The sequence below is a fragment of the Mus pahari genome, chromosome 7 (genome assembly GCF_900095145.1).
Source record: "Mus pahari chromosome 7, PAHARI_EIJ_v1.1, whole genome shotgun sequence".
Taxonomy (NCBI): Eukaryota; Metazoa; Chordata; class Mammalia; order Rodentia; family Muridae; genus Mus; species Mus pahari.
Window position 1 is genome coordinate 95,225,579 of NC_034596.1, and position 14,028 is coordinate 95,239,606.

The 14,028-nt window shown below is 44.3% G+C and overlaps 1 protein-coding gene across 6 annotated transcripts in view; it reads right to left on the reverse strand.

Annotated features, from left to right (window-relative positions):
• The window catches only part of Rps6ka5 (ribosomal protein S6 kinase A5), a 183,102-nt gene extending 178,180 nt beyond the window's left edge, over positions 1 to 4,922 (reverse strand). For 5 of the 6 annotated variants that reach the window (XR_003844232.1, XR_003844231.1, XR_003844230.1 and 2 more), the window contains exon 1: positions 4,617 to 4,922. Coding sequence is in view for 3 of the 6 variants with exons in the window: in XM_029540777.1 (XP_029396637.1) it covers positions 4,617 to 4,725 (109 nt within the window). In the remaining 3 variants the exon portion in view is untranslated. The remainder of the gene's footprint in view (positions 1 to 4,616) is intronic. The other variant, XM_021201659.2, reaches the window with a different exon arrangement.
• Between the last annotated feature and the right edge of the window lie 9,106 nt (positions 4,923 to 14,028).

The following is a 14,028-nucleotide window of genomic DNA, read 5'->3' on the forward strand; positions in this document are numbered from 1 at the left end:
CTAAAAAAAAAAAAAAAAAAAAGTGTACAATTGTATTATAATAAAATAATGGGCAAATATATACACAGAAAATAGATTAGTGGCTGGCTAGCAACTAAATAGTAAGAATGCAGGATGCCTAATGTAAATGAGTATAAAATTTCTTTATAGGTTGAAAAAATGTTTTAAAGTCAGATTACAGCAATGGTTTTGTCTCTAACTATGCTACAATTGTTGTATAAAGAGGATTGTATCATATGTAAATTGTATACCTTAGACAAAGCTATTTAACAAAAGCAACATGTAGCTTCCACCTTGCTCTCTTGGATCACTTGTTTGGGAAGAAGCCACTCCTGTGTCCTTCCAACACTCAAGTACCTTTACGGAAAGAGCCACAGAGAAAGGGACTGATACCACCTGCCAAGTAAATGAGGGAGCAAGCAGCCCCAGGTAGGTTCAGCTGTAGCTCTGGCTAACACCTTAATTATTAGGGGAGCTTTTAAATTTATTTTTTAAACGTCATTTCATAATTTTACATAATTACATAAACTCACATATGTATGCTGTGTTTGCATCTTTTCCCTCTCCACCTTCCCCATACCTCTTCCTTGCTCCCTCCCAAATTTGAGACCCCTTTTTCTCTAATAACTATTGCTGCATATATACAAATAAAGCTATAAATGCAACGTGCTGAGTCCATTTAGTGTTGTTCATATATGTAAATGATTTTAGGACTAACCACTGGTATTGGATAAAGAGGCTCATCCCTGGAGAATACTGATTCTCCCTCCCTGAACAATCATCAATTTCCTAGTTCTTCATCTAGGGGCAGGGCCTAGTGAGAATTCCCACTCTTGAGGGTCTGAGTCAGAACCACCAACTAAGCAACTCACACAGCCCTAACAAACAGAAGTCACATTCTAAAAGCCACTGGGGTTTCCATTGTTGCAACACAATAACCTTCTGCAACCCACTCCTTAATGTTAGGTAGTCTCCCAAAGATGGAATCAAATGAATTATCCCCCCAGCAACCCTTCATCTTCTAAGAGTTGAGATTATGTTCATCCATGGTTTTGCTGTAGTTGTTGGCATGTTAACAGGAAACAATTCTATCACCTAATGTTAACTGAATGAGCCAAAAGCAGACACCTGATCAAAACTAAGCCAATAAAGCCAATGAATTCTCTCAGAGTTTAACTGAAACTGACAAAAGGATGGTGTCTGTAGAACTTTAATCCTGTCCATTTTCTACCTCCTGGGAGGAACCTGGACAGCAATGAAAAAACTTGGCATATGGACTAGAAAAGATTTAAGACACAGGAGTGGCAATGCAAGTATCTGGTGCTAGTGATTCCTCAGACCTGCCTTTCCAGTGGAGAAGCCACGTTATTAACCACAGCATGTAAAACAGCACTCAGTACATAAGAGGTGACGAAACATTTGTTGAATAAACGAGTGGGTAAAATAATTTCCATTTTTCCACTAGTGTTCAACAAAGTTACATCTGACTATTTAAAGGCTAATGGCTTTAATCTTTCTTTTGTTGCATTTATACATCTTATTTCTATTATTATACTTAAGAAATAATATATCCTGATTATTGTTTTATATGGTCTCTTCCTTCACAGTTGGACACAGAATATTTTCTTTGGTATCTTCAATACCAGAAAAAAGAAAATACTCAAGAATTTTATGTTTAATTGATTTGCTTAATCTTGAATTCTGTATTCTTCAGCTTTTATAGTTGCTACCATCAATTTATCAAGCCCCAACATCTGCAAACCTTGTCCTTATTTTTCACCCAAAATTGAATTCACTCAACAAATATTTGAACATCTACCACATGCCACAGGCTACAAATAGACAAAAATAAAGTTTCTGCCCTCAAGGACCTTACTACCTGACACAGATAGACTGTGTGTTTGGGGACATGTATGTTTGGGGTACATGTATGAGTGTATGAGCACACACATGCCACTACATCCATCCTCACCTTCCATTTTAAGACGGGGCTCTTTTGTTCTTCAGCACTGTGTGTACCAAGCTAGCTGGCCTATAAGCTTCCAGAGACCCTTCTGTCTTTTCCAGCTCTCACGGTGCCATACAGGCACTAGGATGACAGATACACACTACTATACCCAGCTTCTGTATAAGTCCAAAGGATTCAAACTCAGATCTTCACACTTACATGGCAAGTACTCTATCCCATAAAGCCAACTTTTCAACCCCAGGTAAATGAATTATTGTACTACTACGTGTTGTGATGGGCAAGATAAATACAAGCTATTCAATAGCAACACAGATTACAAGGAGTTTACACTCTGCTTGAGAAGGCAAAGACACATATGATAATGCTAACCACCCAATGACTTAGTTTGTTTTCCAGCTACACTAGATTAATTCGTACATTTTGCAGTAAGATCTGATTATGGAATTGTTTTTTAGATATTCACTCAACAAATATTTCCTACTATGTGCCAAGTAACCCGATTAACATTTTTCCAGTAGTATCTCATTCAATGTCCACATTTTACAGACGAAAGGAGTTAGCCCGTAAGAATGCAGTGATTTCCCAAGTTTACACTTAAACTGAGAGATGAATCCAGCTAAGTGGCAGAGCTAGTAATCATCATCATATCTTCCAACTCCATGTCCGGGTATGCCATACTATTCAGTCTCCATAATGGAGTCATTTCCACACCCTTATACTAGGTTTCTAATTCCATTATCATTTGTCCTATGGCACACAATACAGTCACCAACGACCACACTGCTCTAGCTCCTATTAGAGCACCATGTGCTAAGAAGAGCCCAGCTGGCTGGTGACGGAGGAGTTACTCTTTCAAGTTATATTTTAACAGTGTTTTTGACCATTACATCTGATCAGCTGTTCATGTGCTTAGCAATACATTTAAATGACCATTCCTGTCCTTTGACATTACTAGTGAGTTCAGCCAGTCTTATCATCCATCAGAAGAATTTCTAAATGCAAACTTGATGATTCACACACAGTTAGTTGACAAAGGGAAATAAAACAGCGCTCATTGTTTTCTACAGAATTAGCATTGTTTGCAAAATCCAGAAACTGAGCAGCTGGCTGACTACTAACAAGTAGGTTGCCCCTTGGTCCTTGAGCAAAAGACTGCTTGCTGCATCATGATCAATGGCTGAGAACAGAAGACTTCAAGCAGCATTTGTTTTACTGTATGAGTCTACACACTTACAGCAAGGAATCATTATGTAAGATGGGGGGGGGGAACCAAAATCCTCACTCTAGAAAACATGTGACACTGCACCTGGTGTAAACTGGGCATTAACACTACATACTTGCATACTGAGAAAAATGGCTTAAAATCCTGTTGAAAACATCAGTTGTTGATAACATTTGGAGTGAAGATCTCAACCAAGGGAATCTACACTGGTTATGTGAGGAATTCAAAAATACTATGGAATAACTGGGTCAGGATACATTATAGAGTCAGAACCATCAAAACTGCAGTGCTTAAACTGATAAATGAGAAAGCATGAATTTACATCCTATACTAAGTCATAAGACTGGCACCAAAAATACTAATGCGCAATCAAGAATTGTGGGTTGTAGTTAACTTTACCAATCTATTTCAATCTGTCCCAAACAGAAGCAAGGTGGACCCGGTTTCTACCTGAAACCTACCATTTGCCATTTGTGTCTATGTAATATAATGTGCCAAAAACTCTTAAAACCACTGACACTAATAACTATCAAGCCATTATAACACACTCTCCATTCAGAAATGATAGTGTAAGGGGAGACCTGACTCCATGGGGCTGGGGAAGACCCAAACTTTACCAATTGGTCCAGATAAGAATTCTCCAAAACAAACCCCGTAATTACACAATGAAAAAGGAAAAGTAAAAAGCCTAGCACACAGAGCTTTACTGATCTCCAGGGATGAAAGATCTACAGGGGATGAAAGCGCTGAAGTCTCCTAGGGGAGCCTTTCACCCAAAACTTTACATTTATAGAGGCTGCTTCCCAAAAGACGCTGGCAAAAAAAAAAAAAAAAAAAAAAAAAAAAATTCAAAGCATATAGTACTTCACGATAACTCTGAGAGAAAGAACTCAATTCCAGAGGACCACGAAGCCTTTTTCCTGCACCAGAGACTATCCGAGAGCCAATACCCCTCATGTATATCTCGCAGGATCGCTGACCCTTAGGGATGGTACAGACATACATACACACACACACACACACACACACACACACACTCCCCTCACACCTGAACCATTCCAGGCAGAGGTGCAGGGTAAAGTGAGTTCAAGCTCCATCACACACAGCTCCATACAGCTCACCTCTTGAGGTAAAGAGTACCTTTCTCTCAAGACAGAGTGTAGTGACAGATATGTCACCTATGCAGGAAGGGGGGCATGAAGGCATCTTCCCAGGCTGGGTCCGAAACTGGAGGGCCCAGCAGGAGCAAACTTTCCTCTCCTTGCCCAGAGCCTCCCAGGACCCCCGACTATTCCCCGCCCGCGAAGCCCCGCCCCGGGCCCGTCCCCCCCAGCCCGCGCCCCTTTTGGCCTGTGCGCGCACCCATGCCGGCTCGCAGGCGCGCCTCCGCGGCTGGCCCGGCCGGCAGAGGGCGGGGTCGCTCACCGGTCCGCAGCTCGTGCTTGACAGTAAGGAGCTGCTCGCCGCCGTCGCCGCTGTCCCCGCTGGTGCCCGCGCCACCGCTGCCGCCGCTGCCGCCGCCCTCCCCCTCCATCTTCACCCTCTTTCCGATCGCGCGGGTCGCTCTTAGGGGAACCTGATGGGACAGCAGACGCCCCGTCTCTTCACAGCTCCAGGAGCCGAGCTGCCGCAGCGCCACAACTCCGACACTGAGGCGAGTCTCTTTCCCGCTCTGGCCGTGCAGCTCCTCCGCCTCCTCCCCTCAGCGGGCACCGCTAGTACGGCACAACCCCGCGCCCTGCGCCTCCACCTCCTCCGCCAGACCGCTCCGCCCACAGCCAGCCCAGGAGACAGCCCTGAGCCACCAGCGCTATTGGGCGCAGCGCGCGCGCGTCTGCCAGCGCCCGTTCCCATTGGGCGGCCGGTCCTGACGTTTCAGGAGCCGCCCCGCCCCGCTGCTCGAATTGTTGTTGCTTGGCGGGGAGGCAGGAGAGGGAGGAGCGCGAACGCTCCGATTGGCAAGACCTACGATTCGGCCCCACCTACTCGCTTTGGTGCGCACGCGCAGGCAAGGCCTTCCCTCTCCTGACCTCCCCAGAATGGTCACACCCCTTATTCCCAGCTTCTATCTGTTAGTAAACAGTATCTAGTAGTCAGGAGGCACTCCGGACCTCTGATTGGCTACTGCAGAAAGAGGCGGGGAAAGACGATTGGACCGCTTGGTCCGCCAATCACAGTGGACAAAGGAGGGTCTTGGAGGGAAGCACTTGTCACCCACGTGTTTGTGCTCGCGCGCGTCTGAGGGTCCTAGGCAACGATCCACAAATGTGTGACTCTCTGGAAGATGGCATGTCTTCGAGTGATATTATTCTCCGTAGCACTAAATAAATTAAATGAATTGTGTGTTTAAAATACAGGTAGGAGCCGGCAAGATGGTTCCGTGGGTAAAAGTGCTTGCGGCCAGACGTGGACAACTACTGTGCAATTCCCATATAGTGAAAGAGAACTAACATGTTTACCTCCGACCTCCGCACAAGCTGGCACGTATCACTCACTCAAGGCAAAACTAAATTACATTTAAAAATTAAATACAGGTAGTTCCTACACACAAAGAGTCAAGGTTCTGGCTCTGGATTAGAAATCTGGAATAATAACTTTTGGGGGTGGGGGTGTAGCTCAGCCTAGCCTTGACCCCCTGGTACGTCTGGCATCACCTCCCAGTGCTGGAATTCGCAGCATGTGCCACCATGCCATGCTTATGACTTGCTGGGGTTTGAACTCCCCAGCTTTATGAATACTAGGCAAGCAGTCTACCAATTAAGCTGCATCCTCATCCCAATTTTTCATGTTTAAGAAACTCAAAGAGTGTGGTGAATCATAAAATAAGATCCAATTTCTGCTCCTGAACAGCTATTAATGGAACTTGAGAGATGGACAACTTGTATACAGGCACAGGAAACTATAAAGAATTTAAACAAAAACTGTGAACCAGTATCAAGCATTAGAGAATTACACAGATGGCAACAATTATTCTCAAGGCTTTTAGGGCAAGGAGAAAATCTGGATAACCAATTTAAAGGGCAAGTAAGACAAAAATGCCACTGGAGACATTTCACACAGAGGTAACTATGAGCCTAGGTCTAGAGGAGATCAAATGCTGGTAGCCTAAGTAATGGTAGGCTAAATGAAGTGTAAGGGAAACCGCTGTATAGGAAAGCTGGGTGTAACTTTATTTTCCATCTTGTAAAAAAAAATAATAATAACAATAATAATAAACCCCACCTGACAGAAAGAACAGGAGTTGCCAGGTATGGTGGAACCTACCTTTAATCCCAGCACTCAGGAGGCAGAGGCAGGCAGATCTCTGTGAATTCAAAGCCAGCCTTGTCTATATAGCGAGTTCTAGGACAGCCAGAGCTACACAGAGGAAATCCTTTTTTGAAAACAAAAGAGAAAAAAAAGAAAGGCCTGGGCAGGGTGGGAGAGTGACCTACATTTCGAGGATAGAGTGTATGGTGGAGGTGGGAGGCATGGAGGGACAGGAGACCACTTGGTCAAGTTGTGTCTGTGGTCAGAAGCAGACAGAGCTAAACTGGTACTCAGAAGTCTCCTTTCTATTAAGTCCAGGACACCCAGCACAGCTATGGTGGATCTTCCCTGTTAAGCCTTCCTGGAGATGCCATTAAAGAGACACCCACAGGTGTGTCTCCCAGGTGGTTCCAAATCCAGTCAAACTGAGAATGAAAATGAACCCTGTCCTTAAGACAATGAGGGATCTTAAATGTTATACTGAAGCACATAAGTTATTTAGTAATTGTACTGGCTAGTTTTGTGTCAACTTGACACAGGCTGGAGTTATCACAGAGAAAGGAGCTTCAGTTGGGGAAATGCCTCCACAAGATCCAGCTTTAAGGCATTTTCACAAGGGGGAGGTCCCCTTGTGGGTGGTGCCATCTCTGGGCTGGTAGTCTTGGGTTCTATAAGAGAGCAGGCTGAGCAAGCCAGGGCAAGCAAGCCAGTAAAGAACATCCCTCCATGGCCTCTGCATCAGTTCCTACTCCCTGACCTGCTTGAGTTCCAGTCCTGACTTCTTTCAGTGATGAACAGCAGTGTGGAAATGTAAGCCAAATAAACCCTTTCCTCCCCAACTGGTTCTTGGTCATGATGTTTGTGCAGGAATAGAAACCCTGACTAAGACAGTAATGAAGTCCCATACACTAGTTAGAACAGCAATGTCACTCTCTTATAACTTGTGGAATCCCATGAGGCTGACAGGAAGAGAGGACTCACGGGGGAAAGTATGGACTGCAAGTGTAGCACTGACAGATTAATTTCTGTAGCAGAAATAGGTGACAATAAGAAAAGAAGATACTTGAGCATAAACAATACAAAAATGATCATCTAAATTGCACATGGATTAGATGAAGGATGGGCAAACTATCTTCCTGTTAGAGGCCAAATAGCAAATCCAATGCTGTGTGAGCCGTAGGCTCTCATTTATAACTATGCAATTTTTCTGGAAAGTGATCAATAGAAAACAGAAAGTCAATAACAAATGGCTGTGTTCCCCTAAGATGTCGTATTGGATATTGAAATTTGAATTTCACATGCCATTATATATTATTGTTTTAATATCTTTTCAAACATTAAAATATGGAAAACCCATCCTTAGCTCATGGGCCTTTAAAAAGTAGATACAGGTCTATATTTGGTAGTCTCCATAGTTGGCAGATTTTTGTACCAAAGTACTGTAAAAGAGAGAGTGGAGGGGCTGGAGAGATGGTTCAGCAGTTAAGAGCACTAATTGCTCTTCCAAAGGTCCTGAGTTCAAATCCCAGCAAGCACATGGTGGCTCACAAACATCCTTAATGATATCCTATTCTGGGGTATCTGAAGACAGCTATAATGTAATTACATATAATAAATAAATAAATCTTTGAAGAAAGGAAGGAAGGAAGAAGGGAGGGAAGGAAGGAAGAAAGAAGGGAGGGAAGGAAGGAAGAAAGAAGGGAGGGAAGGAAGGAAGAAAGGAAAGAAAGGAAGAAAGAGAGAGAGAGAGAAGGAAGGAGGACAGAGGGAAAGAGGGAGGGAGAGAGGGAGGGAAAGAGGGAGGGAGGGAGAGAGGGAGGGAAGGAGGAAAGGAGGAAGGAAGGAAGGAAGGAAGGAAGGAAGGAAGGAAGGAAGGAAGGAAGGGAGGAAGGAAAAGTGGAGACATCTAGGTGCCCCCATTACATTGGTGCCCCACAGCTCCCCGGGTGAACCTGTCTGGGATGCCTGTTCTGCAACACTGTGACTTCGTACTTAGCAGGGCTATGAGGAGCTGATCAATGGCTGTGTGCAATTGTTCATTTGTTCCTGCAACAAATTTCATTCCCATTATGTGCCAATTACTGTGATAGGTGTCAAGGACACAGTGTACACAAAACAGATGCCATCCTTGTTACTTATAGAGATTACAGTTTAGGAATGGAATAAATTCTAGGTAATCACATACATAAAGAAACTGCAAGCTTTTCATTTTGCTCACACTGAAAATGTATATCAACGTGCTATAACGGGATGCATCAGGAGTACCTGTTTAGGTTAGAGTTGCTGGAAAGCCTTTGTATTTAAGGTTTTTTTTATTATTATTATTATTCGGAATCTTTAAAGATGCATAAGATTAACCAGAACTTTGAAAAAAAAAAAAAAAACTGTCCTAATGCTCGCCAATCTCATTTCCTCTTCTTGGGCAAACAGGAAGAACTTTTTTCTTTTTTCAGTCCTTTTGCAGCTAGGTTCTTAATGACAGTTGGCCAGTGGGCAGACATGGCCAGACACTTTCAAAACTAGCCAAATAACCCCATGCACAGTTGCAGTTTCCCACACTAGCTTTTACCTTCTGCAGCAACTATGAAAGCTTCTTCTCCTCCTCCCACCCCCCCCACACACACCTCTCTCGTTTTGTTTTGGTGTTTTTTGGTTGTTGTTGAGACAGGGTCTCACTCTATAGCTCTGGCTGTCCTGGAACTCACTCTGTAGACAAGGCTGGTCGAAACTTCCACAGACCTGCCTGCCTCTGCCTCCCAAATACTAGGATCAAAGGCCCGTGCCACCATGCACAACAAGCCACGTTTTGAAGACGGAGGCACTTCATTTTGGAAGACTCCTGGGCTGAGTTCTCTCTGGAAGAATAACCACCTGACCTGCAATAAGTCTTTTAAGTACAAGCTGCTGAGGTGGTAGGATGGTTCACTACAAAAGCGTTATGTACCCTACACTATTTCACAGGCGCATTGTTCAGGGGAAGAGAGTTTTCGGATGATGTTCCAAGACAGATAAAGAACCTGTTACACTTGAGAGACCAAGAGAAAGCCAGTGGAGCTTTTATTACCATAAGCAAGAGCATGCTATGAGATGTCTAGGCAAAGATATAGTCACAAGGTATATGCCTAGCCTTATTAATATTTATGAGATTTATCCATGAAAGGGATTTAAAGTGGAGAATGATATAATTGGGACAGTGTTTTTTAAAGGTTATTTCACTGTATGTGTGTAGTGTGTGTGTGTGTGTGTGTGTGTGTGTGTGTCACCTGAAATTGTCCTCCAACCCCTATTGGTCATACAGTTGTTATTCACAGGCAAGCTGGTGACCTGGCTTACTGAGGTAGTGTGTTCTATACAAGTGTGCCAGCTCGGGTGTGGTGGCACACACCTTTAATCCTAGCACTCGGGAGGCAGAGGCAAAGGCAGGCAGATATCTGAGTTCGAGGCCAGCCTGGTCTACAAAGTGAGTTCCAGGACAGCCAGGGCTATAAAGAGAAACCCTGTCTCAAAAAACAAAGAACAACAACAACAACCACCAAAAAAAAAAAAAAAAAAAGTGTGCCAGCTCCTTATCCCTGGATGTCCTCTACCTCCAACTAGGTAGAAAATGAGGACCAACACCTGAAATTGTCCTCTGACCCCTACATGTCCTGGTCCTTATTTTGTACCTAGTTGGAGGCAGGGTATTTTTGTCACTGTGGTGGATAGCCAGCCTTGCTGGCCCATGAGTTTCCAGGGTTTTTCTTGTCTCTGCCTCCCATTTTGCCATAGGAACATGGGGGACATTAATGTAAGCCTGGACTCTGGGAATCTGAGCTCATACCCTCACGCTAGTGCAACAGATGCTTTACCCACTGGGCTTTACCCACACACACACCCCAGATCTACATCGTTTACTGATTTCTAGATAATATAAAATTGCAGAAGAGTTGCACAATTAACCAAGCTTAGCAATAAAGATGTGTACCACCTTTCATACCCAACACTGTAGTGGGTGACAAGAGAGGATGGAAGGGGTGCGTTAGGGACTTGGGGGAGCTGGGAGCACTTTGAAACAGCCACTGAGAGCAATAAATGCAGCGAAGCAGCTTTGATCACTGCTGACTAGCACTAGGGTCTCAGACAGAGTTAGACATCCTGAATCTTGATCACCACTGCGTGTCTTTCTCTAGCAATGTACATTTCCCTTGGGGTTAGAGGTCAGCAATTGGGCAACAACCTGGCTCAAATGAATGACCCCAGAGCCTAAGTGAGAAGCAAAGGCTATGGAAGGTGGAGTGAACAGGGTTCACCTCAGGGCAGGATGCGTGGGGTTCGGGAGCTGGTGCTAACACAGGTGCACAGGGGAGCCTCCAAAGCCAACTGCATGAGATCGCCACTTGAAACACCTTTGAGAGGGGAGAATATAAATACTTGAATAATTAGCCCTGGGTAAGGCCTGAACTTTGGGGTTTTCCTAAAGCTCCCCCCTCCAAGTAAATATAATGTACATCTGGGTTGTAAGGCACAGCTCTGTTGTACAGCCTTTCCATTAGAGGATGAAAAATAAGAACCAGTGGAATTTTGAAAAACTAACAGCTTTTCAGAGGTGGCATCACTATTAGATAGTATAAGGAAAGCCATCATAAAGCCAGACTTATATATGTAATTTGGGGATGGGTCTGTCCCACTCTAGCCCATATAATTCCCGAATAAAAGACACAGAAACCTGGCATTTTTATTAACAAGCTATAAGCCTAAACTGGGCAGGTTCTGGGCTATTCTAACCCACATCTCAGCCACAGGCCCAGTGTTACTTGCCAACTGGCTCTTGTTTTGTTCATTCTGCTCCATGTGCATCCTCAGGGAGGTTTTCTCTTGGCCACGTGCTCATGGTCCATCCTCATGGTCCATCCTGCCTCCTGGAGACCTCCTCCTTCCCCTACCTTCTTCCTTCGCCCGTGGTCGACACCTGAGACCTCCCTACTCAGTCTCAGTTCACACCTTCCTCTCTCCTGTGCAGTCACAGGCTCGAGCCTTTTCTTATCCAATCAGAGGTTATTGGGGAGCATAATGGTCAGTACAATGCCCATGTCCAGACTGCAACCTGATCTTGGGATGGATCTTGGGTCAAAACTCAGCATCTGAATACACATTGCGAAAGACCAACTGCAGCATAGGCTGAAAACACTGAATAAAATGGCTAGTTTAACTGGCTGAATCAAGGCAAGAATGACAGCAAGAAGTCAAAGAAGGAAATTATTGAAAAATGGAGATAATGATAATGCACTTGGGGCTGTACGTAGCAACTAGAAGTGAGGAAGCCATCACTGCCCTAAGAGATGGGCTCATGCAGCAATCAGGTTCTGTCCACAACACATTTGGAAAGTGAAAATTTAGGGGAAGTCAGGTTCCTGCTAAAGCTGAGAAGAATCAAGAAGAAAGCTTGGATGTGTTCATTTTCCTTTTACGTTGAATTTTCCTCTGCTTGGGGAGTAGACATCTTTACTCAACCTCTGAGTTATGAGCAGGCATCTATGGTACCATTCCATGTAGCTTCATAGATTTCAGCTACATCTCTTTTATTAGCACGGGGGCTGAAGCCTATGAGAGGCTTGACCTGCTGTGAGCCACTGCAACTTGAAGAATCTCCTTTCTCAAGTAATAAAAGCAAGAAGCTCCTCACTCTGGGATTTGGGCAATGCCTAGATTCATTGCATTAGATGTAGTAGGTTAGCTCTGAAATATCCCCAGAGGCTCACGTTCCTAAATACTTGTTCCCCAGTGTGTTTCTTTTACAGAGAAGCTGTGGAACCCTTCGGACAGTGGTTCTCAACCTGTGGGTCTCAACCCCTTTGGGAGTCAAACAACTTTTTTACAGGGTTGCCTAAGATCATCTGAAAACACAGATATTTGCATCATGATTCATAGCAGCAGCAATATTACAGCTATAAAGTAGCAACAAAAACAATGTTAAGGTTGGAGTCACCACGACATAAAGAACTGTATTAAAGGGTCACAGCATTAGGAAGGTTGGAAACCAACCACTGCTCTGGGATGGTAAACAAAGCACTGCGTGTGGACCTTTGAAAATAACCCCCACCCCTGGTTCCTGCCCTCCTCTCTGTTTCCTGGTCTGCTGCGGTGGGAACAGTCTCCAATACACACTCCCACTGCCATGAACCAAGCCATTCCGCCATGCTTTCTCTGCCATAACAGACTGAAATTATGAACTGCAGTACATCTTTACTCCTATAAAGTGTTTCTCGCAGGCTTGGGTCACAATAATGCCAAGTAAAATATATCACACTGTCCCTTAGCTCTGCCAACAACAGTCCAGAGAGTTGGACACCAACCTCGTCTACATAGTGCTATATATACATCATGAGACCCTGAAAAGAAGTCGAAAACTACACTATCTGATCTTGATGCTCTTTTGACCCTCTCAGGTCTTTATTGTGCGATATTGATCCAATCAGTTTAAGGGACTAAGTACAGGATACAGAGGGCAACACAGTTAATAGGTGTCAGATTCAGACCGAAGCTCTCCCACTCTCTGCTGATGTTCCCAAGCTGCCTCTGTTTTGGAGTCCAGACACCGGGAGGGAGGTTCACAGACCTGAAGGTATCTCAGGTTGGGGACAATAGCAAACAAATAGTTTCTCACTCTACCATCTGGCACCCTAGATAGAACCTAGAGGTACTGAGTTCCAGACCAAATCAGGAGACTCAGGTCCGAGAGTGGCTTCCACCTGGGATGCAGGGAGCCTCTGCAGTTATTAATGGAAGGTACGGAAGATGCTTTACTCTCTTTCCTTCTCCCTGTTCCAAAACAACCGAGAAACAAAACAAAGCAAAAACACAGACAGGGGGAGGGGCGGGGGCGGGTCACCCTACTTTTTAATGAAACAAGGGAACTCTGAGAACCTAAAACTACAAACCATAACGTATGTCTGCCAGATACTGCAAAATTAATAAAATGCTGAGCTCTCACATACCATCCCTCCAGCCTCGAGTAGAAAATATGTCTCCTTGGATGTCAGTGTCACAGGCCTAAAGGACATCATTGGCCCTTGGTGTCTCAAAAGGGTGAGGGACTTATATTGGGACAGTCATCTAGCTACATTATGTAATGTAATTTTTGAAAGTGGTGCTATTTTGTTTAGCCGCTTTTCCATTTGATTTCATCAAGAAGATCTGAGAGGGTCAAAAGAGCATCAAAATCAGATAGTGTCGTTTTTTGACCTTTTTCAGGGTCTCATGATGAGCTATGTAGACGAGGTTGGTCTCCAACTTGTAGTAATGCTGCCAGTAGCCCTTAGGATCTCTGAAATTCACTCTAATCTCCTAACAGGAAAAATAGCTTCCAGCAGGAAATAGATCTAGCCAGAATCTTGTTTGTTTTCCTTGCATTTGTTTTAAAAGGCAGGTGTATCTCTGAGTCCAAGGCTAACATTGTCTGCACAGTGAGCTCTAGGACAGCCAGTGCTACAAAATGAGACCCTGCCTCAGAGGAAGGAAGGAAGGAAGGAAGGAAGGAAGGAAGGAAGGAAGGAAGGAAGGAGGGAGGGAGGGAGGGAAGGAAGGAAGGAAGATAATAGCTACAGACCTA